We start from the raw sequence: 17,620 nt of genomic DNA on the forward strand, positions 1-17,620 counted from the left end.
TAAATACACACATACTTAAATATACGCATATTATTCTGGCTAAAACCAGGTTTCCCAAATCCAAACTTTCATTCTGAGGGTACCAATATGTTACCTCCTGCTTCAAGTGGGTTTCTTTCTGAAAATAGGTAAGTAACGAATACAAGTAGTCCTTGGCTTAGGACCAGAACTGAGCTCAAAACTTTTGCTACTAAGCAAGACAGCTGTTAAGTGAATTTTGCCCTATTTTACGACCTTTCTTGCCACAGTTGTTAAGCGTATCACTGCAGTTGCTAAGTGAATCAGGTTTTCCCATTGACTTTGCTTGTCGGAAGGTGGCAAAAGGTGATCACATGACCTCAGGACACTGCAACCGTCATAACTATGAGTCAGTTGCCAAGTATCTGAATTTTGAACGCATGACCATGGGAATGCTGCAATGGTCATAGGTGTGAAAAACAGTCATAAGTCACTTTTTTAATGTTGTAACTTCAAACAGTCACTAAATAAACTGTTTACAGAACTACCTGTAATTAATCTTCTCTTTATATTTGGAACCATAAAAGTTCAGAATTTTTCCTTTTATTATAAAAAAAAGTAAACAACTGTAGAAAGATGCCATATGTGGGTGATAAATGCCCATTATATGGCTCCCACCCTTGTGATTTCCACAGGTATAATAGGAAAGACCAAGCTAAAACAAGTTCCATATAGCGAAGGAATATTGAAAGGGACTCATATTTAGAAAAAAAAAAATCCCAGCAGATACACTGCATTGCCTAAGAGAAAAAAGATGCAATTTTCTGACAGTCCTTCCATCGATATCTTCTATGGTTTTAATGCAATAATGTCAATGAAACAGATGATTGTCACAGATAATGGTCACTGGCTGCTCCATAAATTGCAAAGAGAGAGAGAGACATATTGCTCCAATGCTAAGTTTCTGTCATCGTATCTAGGTCTATAAGAACAAATGAAGGGTATTTAATTATTTTACTTAATGGCTGCAATGGAATGCTCCTACTTGTCTCCAAATACTACTATTGACATGCTGCATTTATTGTAGTTTCACATTCATTAATAGATTTTTGTTGGCTGTAGTCAGAGGGGCATAACTGAAGTGGGGCTGTGTAAACAGTACACAAAAGTATACAAAAGGCAGCTACAATGATTCGTTAGGCTCAGTGAAATATTGTGTGCCTGAAAGCAGATGACAATTGCTTCCAGTACTTACCAGAAGAACATAAAAACAAACCAAAAAAGTTATCATAGGATTGCCTCTGTTTCTTTAATCAGGAATATACAGTAAATGATTGTTTTACATTTGTGACATGAGGCCTATAGGTAGCAATGCTCTTGCAGATACCTCTTTTGGTACTTGGATGATTCCTTGTCCATCTACATTTTTAAATCCTCATCTTAATTAAATAAAATCCACCAAGGGAACAATACAACATATTTCACAAATATATTTGGACATCACAAATGCCTAGTAGCTATCAGAAAATAAAACTGATGGCTGGGTCACTGCTTTACTGTGCCTAGCAGTAAATAAGTGACCCGGAAATAAGTGAAGTGGGAGAAAGTATTTCACATCGTTGAAGGTTAGAAGGGACTTCTAGTTAGGATTCCTTGTCCAGGGAAAGAATTATCATTATCACCCAGACAAAAACTAATTTTTGCTTGAGAACCCTTAGTGATGACTCCAGGGGGCAGGCTGTTCTACTGTATAATAGCTTTCACCATCAGGAAACTCCTCCTTATTTTGAATATTGGATATTTCTCAGTAAAGCCCTGTTCCTCCAACAATCATAGGTGAAAAATTGAATGTATTCAATCAACGCATTCGATTTTGCGGGCTACTAAGATTGTTGGACAAGCAGGCACAAAAATAGCCAGGGAAGTAATAGAAGCCTGGGGAATGAGCCCTTTGTGGGTCATCAAAAATGCTGATTTACTAGTAGCTTATCAAGTACTTAGCAGGAGAGTGCTTGGAAGCATGAAACAACAACCAATGACTAAATAGCCAGTCATCAACACTTCAATCAACATTTGAAAAGTCACACGCAACACCCCACATCAAATGGCCCAAAGCACAGAGAGAGGTTCCCTAAAGATGAGCTCCAGCATGAGTCTGAAAGCTCAGAAAACTAAACCCCTGGGCCTGGTGAAGGGCCCAGATTGAATCCTGCAATGTAGCACAGGGATTGTGTGAACTAGTCTTAAGAGCCTCTGCAATTTACATTATTCCAACAGAGATTTCCTATTCCTGTGGTAAATGTCTTTTAAACCAATGTCAATCTCAAAATGTTTAAGATAAGTGGACCAACTTCTAAAATTCCCCAGCTAGGCACAGATAACTCACCTACAAGATGAAAGTTTGGGCATAGGCTTTATAAGATGCTTGTGAATATGCCCCATAACAGAAAAGAAAAGTCAACAGATAAGTGACAAGGTGTCAGATGGCAATAGCTGGAATTGTTGATGCAGTTTTAGCAATACAAATAACAGCTGGATTGACTGTTGAGTATTTGCCTCCCCTTGTGTTCTGCTTACAAGGGGAGGCAAACAAGTACTCAACATATAACAAAATACTTACAAATAAAGCACATATTTTACAGAATCCATTAATTCTTCAGTGGGCTTTTATCCAAAGGAAATTAAACCGTGTAGCTTTTTCTTCTTATTTTAATTGCTTAGGGAAATTCAGAAACACATAACAGTGAAAAGAGAATTGATTTTTAAAAGAAGCTTAATTGGGAATTGTTAGAGTTATAATAACTTATTTATTTGTTTGTTTATTTATATATTTATTTGTTATAAACAACTCAAAATATCGAACATATCAAACACATTTTCCTTCTCCTATTTTTCCACAACAACCCTCTGAGCTGAATTGGGCTGACTGAGAGTGACTAGTACAAGGTCACCCAGTTGGCTTTTGTGACTATGGCAGGCTAGAACTTACAGTCTCCCAGTTTCTAGCCTCATGCCTTAACTAGAGCAAACCATATAAAGAGGCTATTGTATCTCAATATACATATTTTAAATTTAGACTTCAAATTCAAGTGATCTCTCCCTTACTTTTAAAACTAACATTTTGTAGCAATTGGGACTTTCTTAGCATTGCTGTAGCACTTAAGAATATGATTTTCATGATGGTATCCTGGAATTCAATGCCGTAACCATAAAATTAGCTAAAGAAGTGCATTAGTCATATTAAAAGTGAAACCTGCTTATTCCAATACGCCAAAATGTGCCATGTGATAACATCCAACTTTGGTAATTGTTTTCTGTTAAGATATTTCAGTTGGGAAATAAAAGAATTCCTCCCTAGTTGCCTGAAGAATTTCTTCTGTTTTGTTTTCTGTTCTACTCTGGGTTATCCTGCCTCATTCTTTACAAGGTCTGACAGTACTTATCTAATTTCTTACTGCTCCCTTACATACAGAGTCACCTGCACTTGTGTATAGTTAGTCTTAAGAAAGCTCATAACAGAAACTTATAAGCAGCAGAAGATTCCCATTTTCCAAGAAAAAGTAATAAAGAAAGTGGAACAAACCCTAAAGAACTTTATATGTATATGTATATGTATATATGTGTGTGTGTGTGTGTGTGTGTGTAGAGACACACACACATATACATACATACATACATACATACATACATACATACATACATACATACATACATACGATTAGCACAACATTTATTTTAGAATGTTGTTTCAACAGACCATGGGCATTTGTTACAAAAAGCAATGAAAAAAAATTATGAACCATGCTCTACAACATGATTAAAGTAAGTCTGATTTTTGAAATTGCATTTTAATGTCAGACAATAGTACAGTAATAGCTTGCTTTATGTTACCATTCATGGTTCATCATTGGCCAGCTGCATATAACTCCCAATTCAAAAAAATGCCTGAAAAATATGCAACCAGACAAGCCAACTAGATTGGATCTTCTCCAAAATTACTGTCTTTTCTTGAAAATAAGACAGGGTCTTATTTTCTTTTGACTCCCAAAATAAGCACTTGGCCTTATTTTCTGGGAGCTCTTATTATTTTTTAGCTATAGGATGTGGTGAGTGTGGTCACCTCATGGCTGCTGCTGTGTTGCAATATTTTCGGGAAGAGCTTATTTTTTGGGGGGGGGAGGCTTATTTTAGCGCATGTGCTCAAAAGCCCTATTGGGCTTATTATCCAGGAGGTCTTATTTTGGGGGAAAGGGTATCAAATAATTAAACATATTTTGGAGGGGCAATAGTCATATTTTTGAAAATACTGTAGTACTGTAGTTCTGTGCCTAAACTATTTTGGGCGCAGAAAAAATAGTCACTCTAACTAAAAGGAATGCTAGCACACTCTTCATTTTAAAATTAAATATCTGCTGATAATATTTATTAAAATTAGGCCAGACAACTGTCAATTTTAAAAATGTTTACATTGATTAAGAAGGGTACAGCATCTTTAGTGGGTTAAAATATGCAAGTTTGATGGGGGGTAGGGGAGAGAGAAAAAAGGTAAAAGACAACTTTTTATATTATTCAGCTTCACAGAGTGCATTTGACTGTCGCAAATCAAAACAAAAAGAACTTTGAAGCCAAGAGCTTTTTAGGTGCATTCACAGCTATGTAATTGATTATACTAATTTTTAAAATGAAGTCACCTATAGAATTGTAGTACAGTGCAAATCTAAGCCTGAAGCTGCATGATTTTCCAACCAAAGTATCTTCATTATCTCCTCTTGCCTTCCTTCTCTGTTAGCAAAAATTTACGTGATGAAAGTGCTGAGATAAAATTAACGGTAAAGCGGATACCACAAGAGATATTTGAAAAGCAGAAATAATTTACTTCATGTCTGCTTTGTTTTACTTTGCAGAGTCTTCCTGTGTGAAAGGAAATTCATCTTTTCTGGCAGACTCCAGGCATTCCAGGCCTGAGAACTCCCCAAGCACACTGGAGTGCAGGTAAATGGATGTGAGTCTCCATGAGTATAATATTAGGAGTGAAGATTTAATGCGCTGTTTTGCTTGACTGAGCCACAAATCACAGAAACACAGAATTTGAAAGTCAGAAAGGAGTGGAGTTCCTTTAGTCCTACCCCCTGCTCAGTGCAAGAATCTTGCAATTAAGACAGTGTATTAGGAGACTGAATAAATTTAGAGCAACAACAGAGTTTCAGTGTTTAATATACTGTCTGCCTTGAAACTGGAAAAAAAGGAACACCACTCCCAAGATATATCCTGTGTAGATATCCTTAAACTTGTCCATATTCTGTATGATCTTTCCAAAGTTTATTCCAACACTTGCAACAATAAAGCATTAATTTAAACCCACAGTTTTCATATCTTATGTATGAAATGCTACATTATGATGTGCAATCAATCATGCAGTACCAATAAAATTTAACAACACCAAGGGTTATTAAGACAAAAGGCTTAAAACAGACTTTCTCCCATTTTTTTTAACTGGAAGAAAAATATTGAAATATATTTCCCCACTAGGTGGAAAGCATACTCTGCCCAGAGATGAATGAAAATATGACTTTCTATTTTTTTTTAAAAAAATATTACAACTTATCTGATGTCAGTACCACTATATTAAAACAACTAGCAAAGAAAAAAGCTGGAAAAGAAAAAGTGTAAATATCTGATGATTTTTTGATACTGGAACAAACATTTCAAATTACTCTGGTGAGCATCATCTCAAAGCAATGATTCCAGATTTTAATTCTTTCCTACAATTCATCCTGTTTATTCCTCTTAGTGTTTTGTTCCTCCATTTTTTACTAAGTTTCCTCTGAATGTGTGTCGGTTCATTTTGTTTTCTGAGGTCTAATAATTTCAGAGTTTTTTCCTTTTGCAGCACATGATACACATATTAAGGACATCACTTCTCTCATTTTTACCAGGCCCTCCAGAAATGTATCAGCACTTGTCCCTAAAGTGAGCTATAGTCCTCACTTAACGATCCTAATTGGGACTGAAATTTCCATCATTAAGTGAAGTCATCATTAACATCATGTGAACATACTGTTTAGCAATGGCAGTTCTGGTAATCCCAATTGCAGTCATTAGACGATGATCTCACTGCTTCTCCTGCAATGGCTGTAAATTTGAGGACTGGGTCATAACAACCTTTCATTCAGTGCCATAATAACTTCAAATGGTTGCCAAATGAAAACTCATTAAGCAAGATCTACCTATTTGCTTCTAACCCTTTTAACTTTTTTCTGTTAGTAAACCCAGAGAAAATTCTAGGTTATCTGTTTCTCCTGATTATGGAACATCACAGTTGGATTGAATTTATGATGATGAAATAATATGATCCAGTTGCACTCATTCACCATTTCTTGGTTAAATCACAAATAGAAATCCAGAATCAGTATCTGTGTTTCACTACTGCATACAATAAAACAGGCAGCAAGCAAGGGACAGAATTTTCATACAAAAATCAAAGGTCCTCTTTTTCCATAAAAGTTCTATTATATCAAGCAGCGATACTAAAATATCTTTTAGCAGCTGAAAATTATTACTTACTTATTAATAAATTATTTCAAAATACGTTAAAGCTACTTTGGTGATACCAAAGAACACAATCAGATATAAAACCGAAAAATACACCAGAGAAATGTGCAGTTAAAAGACACATAAGCTACTTATACTGATGTGGGAAGGCAGGGTTGCAGAACACCACAAAACCAGCTTAAGGCCAGTATTGTAGAGGAAGAAATAATTTAATCATCTGAGAAATGCTGACCATCAAAAATATTGGCCACTCCCAGATACGTCCCTTGACTCTCATCCTTTCCAGTCATACAGCTATGAAACTGGCCCATATAGAGGACCCCAAAATAGTTTCTCTTGGAAGCAATTAAAGAAAAATAAGGCTGATTAAAAAAACCCGTTTCATCTAAACTAAATGTGTCTTCTTCTCAACTGTCCCAATGTCAAAAGAGAACCCAGGCTTTATAGGATTTGTGGTTAGAAAACATTAAATCAGGTGACTTATAACATTAGAATCCTACCGCAATGGTTTCCTATACTGAAAGTATGGAGGATAAGGTGAACTCCCAAGGAACCCAAAACAGCCTGGAGGTATACTAGAAATCATTAGTGCTACTTTGGAAGAAACTACACATAAAATAAGTTGTGTGTGTGTGTGTTTTATTGACTGAATTGGTTTCCATTTTTTTTCCTGAGTGCAATTCAAGGTGATGGTCATCTTTAAAGCCATACATGGCATGGGGCCTGGTTATTTACAGCACCACCTTTTGCTAAGATCAGATAGGGTGGGCATGCTCCAAGTCCCCCGTTTCAAATTTTGTCATCTAGCAGGATCTCTAGCCTTTTCTGTTGCTACTTTATGAAACCCTCTCCTGCTGGCGATTTGACAATGTCCACCCTTGCAGCCTTTTGGAAGGTTCTTGAGACCTATCTTTTTACTTATGGGCTGGAATTATACCATTAGAAGGTATGGAAGCTGGATACCTGAACCTTCTGTGGGACCTCCCAATTATTGTTTTATTTATTGGTTTTATGGTTGTCGTAAGCTGCCCATAAGCTGCTTGATGGGTGGCGATATCTTTTAAATAAATAAATGTGTAGCAACTTGTACAAATATTTAAAAAAAGAGACTTGAAAATTACCTAATAAAGCTACAGTACAAACTTTCAAATTAACAAAAGCACCTCTTTTCTGACAATGCTATGGCAGAATAAAATCAATGTAAGTGAACAATCTGAAAGGTTTTGTGTTTCTTTTCTTTTTTTCTTTTAAAGAAGAATCAAGCATCTGTCGTTTGACAATAAAATACAGTTGCAGCGTACTCTCCTTTTGGGGGCAAGCCAATCTAATTGAGGGTAATATTTTGGGATAAGAAAACCTTGACAACCATGGAAACCATTATTCAACACTACAAATGCTTGCCTAAAGAAGAAAATGGAAATTAACAAAGGATTTACAGCTGCAGATGTATTCAACTCCCCTAGCCTTTCAAATACCAATTCACACATTAATAGTAGTTCTTATCAGAATCAGTAAATGGAGTTCAGGAATGCTAAAAACTCCCCCTCCCTTCAAAGCCACCTGGGTGACTTTATTTACCTGGCTCCACTTCATGCCATCCACTTGATTGACTTCCACTTCCTGGAGACCGCCCTTGGCTGGTATAGAATGGCTCTTCACCAGGACTGTCCATTTCATCCTCTACAGATTTGAGACGCTTTGTGGAACTAGAATTGAAGCATATACGCATTAATGCACAACCTGAAGGGAGATAAATAAAATATCAGATTATCTTACAGGGTTACATTCCAGCACAAATGGCTAGTTCTTATCTATAGGTGATGTAGCTACTGCACCTTCTTTTTCCCCGTTAACTTTCTGGATCTTTTAACCATCTTGCCATCATGCCCTACAGTGGGAAATAAGGTTTTGCTTTCCTTCATTTTTCTTGGAGAAAGTTGAAGTGTAATAGTTATAGACAGTCATTTTCTCTGGAAAAAAAACCCAGATGGACTTGCATTTCCTTTAAAGTTTGGGCAAACAGAAACCAATTTTTGAAAAGAGAAAGGGGAACAATAAATAAAAGGATGTGATTTCATATAAGGTGTGTGTGTGAATGTTCCTTAAGGCATGAATTTCAGTTACATCTGTTAGGGGTTGGAGATTTAGATACACATCTTGTACATTTTAAGACTGAGGTAGATGCACCACTACGTTGGGACTTCATTGCTAGTGGCTGTGCAGCCCCCCCTTGCTGTTCATCCCCAAAGGATATAAGATAAGAACAAAGTATGCTACATGTATGAGATGTATGTATGTATGTATGTATGTATGTATGTATGTATGTATGTATGTATGTATGTAGCAATCCATGTACCTAGAGAATTTCTCTTTGTGAAGAGAAATAGTCATTGGTTCAGGAGCAATTCTTCTGTGGAGAGTCTCTATACTTTTGGGGAATTATCTGAAACCCACTTTATTGCATTTCCAGATAATAAATAAAATTGTCTTAAAGCTTGCTGTGTGGCTTATTTCCATACGTCTTAAGAAGCTATCCTTGAAGATTGGTTGGATCGTTCCAATCAGCAGGCTACATTTATATGCCCCTCTGTTTTTTTAAAGAAGAATTAATATTAAGAAGAATTAAAATTAATATTAATTAATAGGTGCAGGATAAGGTAAATTTGTTTTTTTTAATACATTCCTATGTGTTATATATTCCTTGAAGCAATTTAACATTTTATAGCCATACGGCATAGTACCATGTACAGTTCTGGCATGACAAGAGCAACAATATTAGGACTTGGGAGATATTGCTCCTGGCCATATTTGTTTATACTGTGCAGGTAGTCCTCATCTTACAGCCACAATTGGAACCAGAATTTTGGTTGCTAAGCAGGTAATCACATTCTCAGTTTTTTCTATTCATGATTATTGAGTCCTGGCTTATCCTAATCTTGCTATATGTATGTATGTATGTATGTATGTATGTATGTATGTATGTATGTATGTATGTATGTATTTGTGTTACAACCCTTGGTATGCCTAAATATGGGAGGAAGGTCACTACTCCCTCTTTCTGTCCTTCGGCTTATCACAGAAGACCATGCAGGCAGAAAACCATTTTTTTTTTATTTTCAAATCCCAGTAAGGGTATGGCTAACTGATGAGAGCTAATTAGCTCAAAATAGATCTATACTAGTCTCCCTTTATTTATTTATCAGTACAAATACAACACAAATATAAAAAAGGCAACATTAAAAATAAAAATATGGTTTTCTGCCTGCATGGTGTTCTGTGATAAGCCGAAGGACAGAAAGAGGGAGTAGTGACCTTCCTCCCATATTTAGGCATACCAGGGGTTGTAACACACACACACACACACACACACACACACACACACACACATATATGTTTTCGTAGATTTTCACGGGTGTAGGTATGCTGTTTTATTGTATTCGGGTCTTTTCCCGTGTAAGGTTGAGATTGTCTTTGCAACGTTTCGGCAGGATCACACCTGCCATCTTCAAGCTGTGGGCTTAAAAAACACTAATACATACATACATACATACATACATACATACATATATGAATTTCTTTATACATGTAGATAATTTTATCTTTGGTACCGTACTTGAAGTATAAGTTACAATATATATATATATATATATATATGGTTGGTGTGCTGTCCGCATAGTTTACATATGACATTTTTTATTTATTTTAATGTAGACATGTTCTTTACAAGGAATGAATATAATTGTGTGAATAATTATACCTAGATAAGCAAATAAATATTTTAGGGAAAGGACAAAATATTGAGAGACCAAATCCATTAGGACCTAGAAATGAAGCAAAAGTACTGTTAAGGTAAAGAGCCAATGAAAGAAAATCTTGGTTTCTTTAGAGTACAAATCCCAAATTTAGGCCTTGAAGCCCAAAAACAGTTTTAAATGTTTTAAAAAACAGTTCTGAGAAGAAGGGTAGAAAGATTATTCCCTCCTTGCCATTTACATCTCCCTCCTCCGGTAACAAGGTTATGGCATAATATAACCATCATAGTAGCCGACTTGAATTCTGACAAAAAATGTGAGGAACTGGAGAGCAGGAAATCCTTGGATTTCAAAACTTACTAAATGGATTTTCCACGACAAGGTCAGAAAATCTACTGTCAGCTTTATGAATCTATTGCATATTTCTATGTACAAAATACAGCAGACCCTTCAGAGGCTAAAATTCTGGCCGCCATGTGAACCCAGAGACAATTTTTCCCCATAAAACCTCTATTAAAAGTAATAATCCGCTGCCATTGTTCCATTGTTTCTAAGACTTTGCTGAGAAAACCCACACTTCTTAAAATTTTGTTCTTTGAAATTTGAGATGATTCTTCTCTTTGTAAACTTAAGGAGAGGAACAACTATGCCTTCTTCAGTGTGTCCCCTGTTTCATAAGTCCTTCCTTTTACACACAGGCAGATGTACAACACAAATATGGTAAACATAAATGGACATATATAATAGTTTGACCTCAGCTGCTCTTACATTTAATTTGATGTCATGAATGGTTAGTCATTTATTTTTAAAATAATTGTAACAAGAGTCCTGTCATAGCTGAGGAATTCTAAAAAAGCCTTCTGATCCCTAAGTTTATGAAGAAATGCAAATGTCAACAACGGATTTTTCTTACCATACAATCATTGCCTCAATCATTTTGCTAGGCAACAATACTAAAATGTACTTCGAAGTAAATTTACTGGAATCAATATAAATATGCTTCCAAGTAAATACATTTAGAAGTGAATAATTTAAGACTTTTTTTGCCTTACAAAAGCAATATGAGGAAACAGGAAACATACTGTACAGCTATTCATTACTGATACTATTTTACTTGGCTTCTTATCTGTATCAGGTATTTGTAGAAGAAGATAAGAATGACAGCTGTGCTTTACTTTTAAGCATCATTGATAACATGTCTATTTTAACAATCTTGGAGTAGAAGAAAATAGCCTTAGACTAGGTCTAATTAATGAGAATTATATACACAGTACTCGGGACTCATAAAAAAAGCAAAACTCTAAAAATGGATGTACTGATTACTGATACATATTAAGACCCCCACCTTAGTTGGAGAAAAGACCATGAGTATGTCGGTTATCACAAAATAATAGCCAGAGGTGGTTCATATAGGTAGTCCTTGACTTACGGCCACAATTGAGCCCAAAATTTATGTTGCTAAGTGAGACATTTGTTAAGTGAGTTTTGCCCCATTTTACAAACTTTCTGAATCACTGCAGTTGTTAAGTTATAAACAGGGCTGTTAAGTGAACCTGGCTTTCCAATTGATTTTGCTGGTCAGAGTGTCACAAAAGGAGTTTTACATGATCCTGGAACATTGCAATCGTCATAAATATGAGTTAGTTGCCCACTGTCTGAATTTTGATCACATGACCGTCGGGATGCTGTAATGGTCGTAAGTGTGAAAAAAGGTCAAAAGTCACTTTTTTTCAGTGATGATGTAACTTTGAACTAAATGAAGTTGTAAGTTGTAAGTCGAGGACTACCTGTATTGTAGGATTAACTATATTTTAAAATTCTATATGTAGGGCAATGTTTTATGTTACCTCCATAAAACTTTCTTCTTTTGCTGAACACATACATAAAAGAACTCTATGTTAGTTATGAAGCAATCAATTACAGCAAAAGGAGTTAAGATGGTAGTTTTATTATTTCTTGTTGTAGCACTTTATTTTTGAGCTGATTTTTAAACAAGTTATTCAAACTGGGTTTTTTTCCCAGCAAATACCCTTAAAATAGCAGCAACCTTTTATCTAGATGTTCACTGTTCTTGCAATGTTCTGCAATCTTTTATATTCTACTATAGAATCTCTTTACAATATCACAGTCCTAGCAATTTAAACTGTCTTACACATATGGGACAGAAATGTGAATAGAAAGCATAATTTCTATATAAATGATCTGGCAAAGCCATGAGCATTCCCATCTCAAGCTGTCTTTTTTTAAAATTACCATTAAACATATAAGAAATGAAGATGTTACTTCTCTATTTCCCTTAACCTGCTTCAATGATTTGATTTCTTCTTCGTGATCTTGCAGTTTACTGAATTAGGACATTATGGAGGGGAACAGAACCCTTTCACACTTACAAAAGTAAATAGAAAAAAGAGAAAACCAAGATCTCCTCTTATATCTTAATTTGGTAGTCTATATTTTTTTAGGATTTAACAAGTTGTTCTAATATTTCAGATGTCTCAGAAATTGAAAACACTGCTTTTAACACAGAGTATGTTCAAATTCATAATCCTCTATCATTTGGTCCAAAATCAATATTGCTGCTTTCATTTAATTTTTCAATATCACTATCTTTTTTCCAATTTTTAAAATTAAGTTTCCCCACAAAGTCAATTCTTCAGGAGGAAAAAAAGGCCATTAAAAAAAAAATTGGTTGCCAGGCATCTAAATTTTGATCATGGGAGCACGTGGATGTTGCAATGATTATAATACAAGGATCAGTTAAAAGTTACTTTTTTCAGCGCTGTTTTAACTTCAAACAGTTACTAAATGAATTGTTATAAGTTAAGAAGTACCTATATTATGACGTAACTCTTGAAAGATCAAATAAAAATACTGTATTTTTATAGAGAGTGTATCTAGCATTCTCTTCCTATTTTCACTTTTGTGAGGAATGCTGAGGCACGAGAGCAGGGCCTGGTCTGTTTACAATAGGCAAAAAGAATGTCACATCATAAGATGCTGTTGCACAGATTGCAATTGCATCTTATGGTTAAAAGTAACTGCAGTGCTATAGTTGTTGAGTCTCATAGGAATGGCTACTGCTATTTATTTTTCTAAAGATGATTGTACATACCGTATTTTTCGGAGTATAAGGCGCACCTTTTTCCCTCAAAAAGAGGCTTTAAATCTGGGTGTGTCTTATACACCAAATACAGCATTTTTTGCCTGCTGAAACCCTGCCCCTTCACCAAAATGGCCGTGCATAGCCTTTAGGAGCCTTGCAGTGTGCTCCTGGGGCTGGGGAGGACAGGAATGAGCGAAAAAATGGGCCTTTTTTTGCTCAATTTTTTTAGGGGGGCAGCCTCCAGGAGCACTCTATAAACCTCCTAAAGGCTATGCGTGCTTTTTTTTTGACAAAAAACAAGCTGTTTTTTGCTCATTTTTGGCCCCCACCCCAACCCCCAGGAGAACCCTACAAGCCTCCTAAAGGCTATTCATGCCCCTTTTTTTGGGGGGGGAAGGGCCTGTTTTTGGGAGGTCTGCAGACTGCAAAAACTTTTTTTTAAAAATTGTCTCTTCAAAACCTTGGTGTGTCTTATACTCCAGTGCATATTATACTTTGAAAAATATGGTAACTTGCCACTTGAAACAATTGCCCCCAAATGCAACATTCATGGATTAGATGTGCAAAGAGCAATTCCTGTTTGAAACCTAATGGTGTGGAGGCACTTCTGTGTCTTTATTTTTTGTGTGTAAAGCAACTTAGTGTATTCCTTCAGTAATTTTGTTATTCCAACATAAACTTTGAACCCTGTAGAAATAAAATCATATCCACTGTTGGGTTGTTTTTTTTTTGTTGTTTTTTTTGCAATAGGACTCTACATCTTTTGGTAGCATTCTATTTCTATCCATATTTGATTGCCCCAAACACTTAGCATGTCACAACCTTTTAATTCAACCAACATACTACACAGAAATTACCTGGTAGAAGAGGTGCTTGGTAAAGATCTCCTCATTGCTCCTGGACTCATACTGTAATACGAGGAACTTTCCAAATCTGAGAGTGAAAAATTAGGGCCTGTTCCTGCAGCTATTGGTGCTGGAAAAAAAGAGAAAAAAAATTAGGAAACCATGTGAAAAATTATCTCCTTCATTTTGATGACTTGACCCAGCATAGAAATCGAAAGATATGAGATAGCTGGCACTATAACATTAAGGCATTTTTCATTTAATCTTTTCCTTGCAATTATTTTTTTTGTAAAAGAAAAGTATAACTTTTACTAATATCTTTGAATACGCTCCTTTGTTAATACTATATGAGAAGTGCTACTTCTGAAAAACTTTCCTCATGACTGATACATTGGGCAACTTCATGAAACTTTCAACCAATTCTCACTACTTATTGTTCTGTGAAATGGTTATGCTTGTATCTTGCTATAGTTTCCTTTGACTATCAAATGCATGCAATAGTGATTTATTTATATATTAACAAAAATACTTCTAACTTTTTCCTCTGCAGAGTAAAAGAAGGCATGAATCTATTTCTGTCAATAATATGGATTTGATATTCACATATGATGTCACTAAATGTCTTTCCAGTTAAGCATTACGTTGTCTGATATATATACAGTTAACACAATTTTTATAAGAATCTAAAGTCTGCTCTTGCCTCTTATAAGGAAACTTATAATTAAGATTTATTGTGTATATTTCAATTGGGTTTCAACTATTGCAAATAAGAACACTGTTCAAAACTGGTTATTGAATCATAGGCATATAATATTTATTACCAAATTCATATTCATCACTCTGAATGTATATCACAGGTATTAAATCGCATACTATTCTTCATCAATGAATGCAAAAGTTATACTTTCAGTTGTAATTAGTGAAGGTTTTTCAGCTACATATTCATTACTGAATGGAGCAGCTCATAGCTATATACCCGGGATGGCGAACATATGGCACGCATGCCACCGGTGGCACGTGGAGCGATTAGTCAGGGCACCCGAGGCATTGCCCTGTCAGCTGGCCAGCTCGCATGCATGCTGGCCAGCTGACTTCAGCCTTTTTTAAAGCCATTTTTCGCTCTCTCCAGGCTCCAGAAGCTTTATAGGAGCCTGGGGAGGGTGAAAAGAGCCTCCGCCCCCCCCCTGCGCATGACCCCCCTGCACTCCCCCACTTATGGCACATGAGCCAAAAAAGGTTCACCATATACTGTTCTGGGCACTGCGAACCATGGGTAATCAAACCATTCTTTGATATTACATATGAACAATTCTTCGCAAAAATAGCAATATGCAAGTATCATGCAAGTATCATTAAATTGCAACAACCAATGATGCTGCCTATTTATCCATTTAATTCTTTTCAATGCAGTGTTATATGTATTAAACAAAGGCCATTAAAACAAATGAAACAATTCATTTATACGTTTATATTACTCTAATGCAGGGGTGTCAAACTCGCATAGTCATGGTGGCATCACGTGATGTATCACAACTTTTTCTCCCCTTCGCTAAACCGCACATGGGCGTGGCCAGTGCGTGATGCATCTGGTCTGCAGGCCACGATTTTGACAACCCTGCTTAAATGAATCCTGATCTAGGAAAAACAAAACTGTCTGCTCTATTGCAAGGACAACTGCAATTATCAACACTGACTATGGACTTGCTTCAGATCTACTCTTGGTCATGTAGCACCTGAAAAATGATACACTATACACTAACAATACTAAGCATAATTAATAGTTTAACATGTGACAAATAAGAAAATCACTGAATAAAACCAATTGATGAGAACTAGATAACAGTAGCCACTATATTAAGATGAGCTTCTGCAACGATGGCTTTTACAGCTGAAATGCAGAGATAATATGCATTAAAATCCCTTCTCATTCTGGTGGAAGAAAGTGAGAAATGGAACTGGCATGGCCTCAGCAGAGTGTCTCAGGCTCAGACCCCCTTGAGGACTTGAAGAAAATAAGATTTTACTTAGGTAAACCAAGTGCTAAAAAGTAACTGCACAAAAAATCAAACTTAGATATATGCATCACAATCAGATAATAGAGAAAACTCTTTTAAAAAGCTCCTACAGCATGCCAATTTTTAATGTAACACCACAATTTTACTTGGACCTCAAAGGGCTTCTCAACAGCTAACTCACATGTAAACACAGCTCTTCTTTTTTTTTTTTTTTTGTAATAAAATTTTATTGGTTTTTCAAGATTTATAGGGAAAAGGGTAAATGGACAGGTATACAAATTTTGGCAGTTGCAAAATGTGTGAGGCCCCCCTCCCTCCATACCCATAGTATACATTTATATATAATGCATTAGTATATAATTGATTACAATCAGCAAATTAGTTCTATTATTAAATTCAATCAAATTAAACATTACAGTATAAAATCCAAATATAATTCCATTTTCACTTTCGGTCAATTTATAATAATATGATTTTCTTGTTTATTTTTGTGATCTGAGTCTTCTTGCTATTGCCCCATCTCCCTCCACTGGCAGAGCTCTGGCCCCTCCCGTGTCCTGCGTGTCCGTTGTGGTGTCTGGTGGTTTCTCTAGGACTGTTTTATTTTTTTCTATAAAGGCCTGCGCCTCTATGGGTGAATTAATTCTAATTCTTGTCTCCTCCCAGAATATCAGCATACCTTCAGGCATCAACCATCTAAACCACACCCCTTTCTGGTATAATTTATTCGCTAATTGCGAATAATTTTTTCTTTTTTCTCTAATCTTCTTAGGGATCTGCTTCAGAATGGTTATCTCCGTATCATGATATGTCAATGCTTGCCCCCTTTGTACACCCAGAATTTCATCTCTTGTGCTTTTTCTAAGGAATTTAATGTGAACCTCCCTGGGTACATTGTGTGTTCTAGCATAAGCTGAGTTCACTCTATAAACCAGGTCTATATCCCACCCCATCTGTTGTTTTTCTTTGTGTGTGTAGTCAGCCAGAATGTTTGTCATAATGTCCCTTATATTTTCCCCATCTTCTTCTATAACATTTTGAAATCTAAGATAATAGGACATTCTCTCAAATTCTAATTTCATCTGTTGGATGTCAAGATCTTTGTTCCCTTTCTGCACAGCTTCCACCCCCCCCCTCACCTCCTCCACCCCCCCTTCCACAAGATCCAGTCTCTGTGAGTTCTTATAAATTTGGGCTTGATTTTCTTTAATTTCATCTTTCATTTCCCTTAGCTGTTTCTTGATTTCCTCCTGGCCCTGTAAAATTTGTTGAAGCATTTGTTGAAAGTCCATCTCTATAGTCTTAGGTTGCATCAGTTCTGTTATCTTTGACTGTGTGGCTGGACTGGATGTTACAGATGTTGGAGCAGACGTGGCAAAGCCAGGTTTCCCAGGA

The 17,620-nt window shown here is 36.0% G+C and overlaps 1 protein-coding gene across 4 annotated transcripts in view; it reads right to left on the bottom strand.

Annotated features, from left to right (window-relative positions):
- Window positions 1–17,620, bottom strand: part of NFIA (nuclear factor I A) — a 328,546-nt gene that overhangs the window by 79,810 nt on the left and 231,116 nt on the right. For all 4 annotated transcript variants that reach the window (XM_081949314.1, XM_081949313.1, XM_081949312.1 and 1 more), the window contains exons 5-6: window positions 14,223–14,340; window positions 8,089–8,216 (exon numbers count right to left, since the gene is read on the bottom strand). In XM_081949314.1, coding sequence (XP_081805440.1) covers window positions 8,089–8,216; window positions 14,223–14,340 — 246 coding nt within the window. The remainder of the gene's footprint in view (window positions 1–8,088; window positions 8,217–14,222; window positions 14,341–17,620) is intronic.

Source organism: Natrix helvetica, assembly GCF_964273705.1.
Source record: "Natrix helvetica genome assembly, chromosome: 3".
Classification (NCBI taxonomy): domain Eukaryota; kingdom Metazoa; phylum Chordata; class Lepidosauria; order Squamata; family Natricidae; genus Natrix; species Natrix helvetica.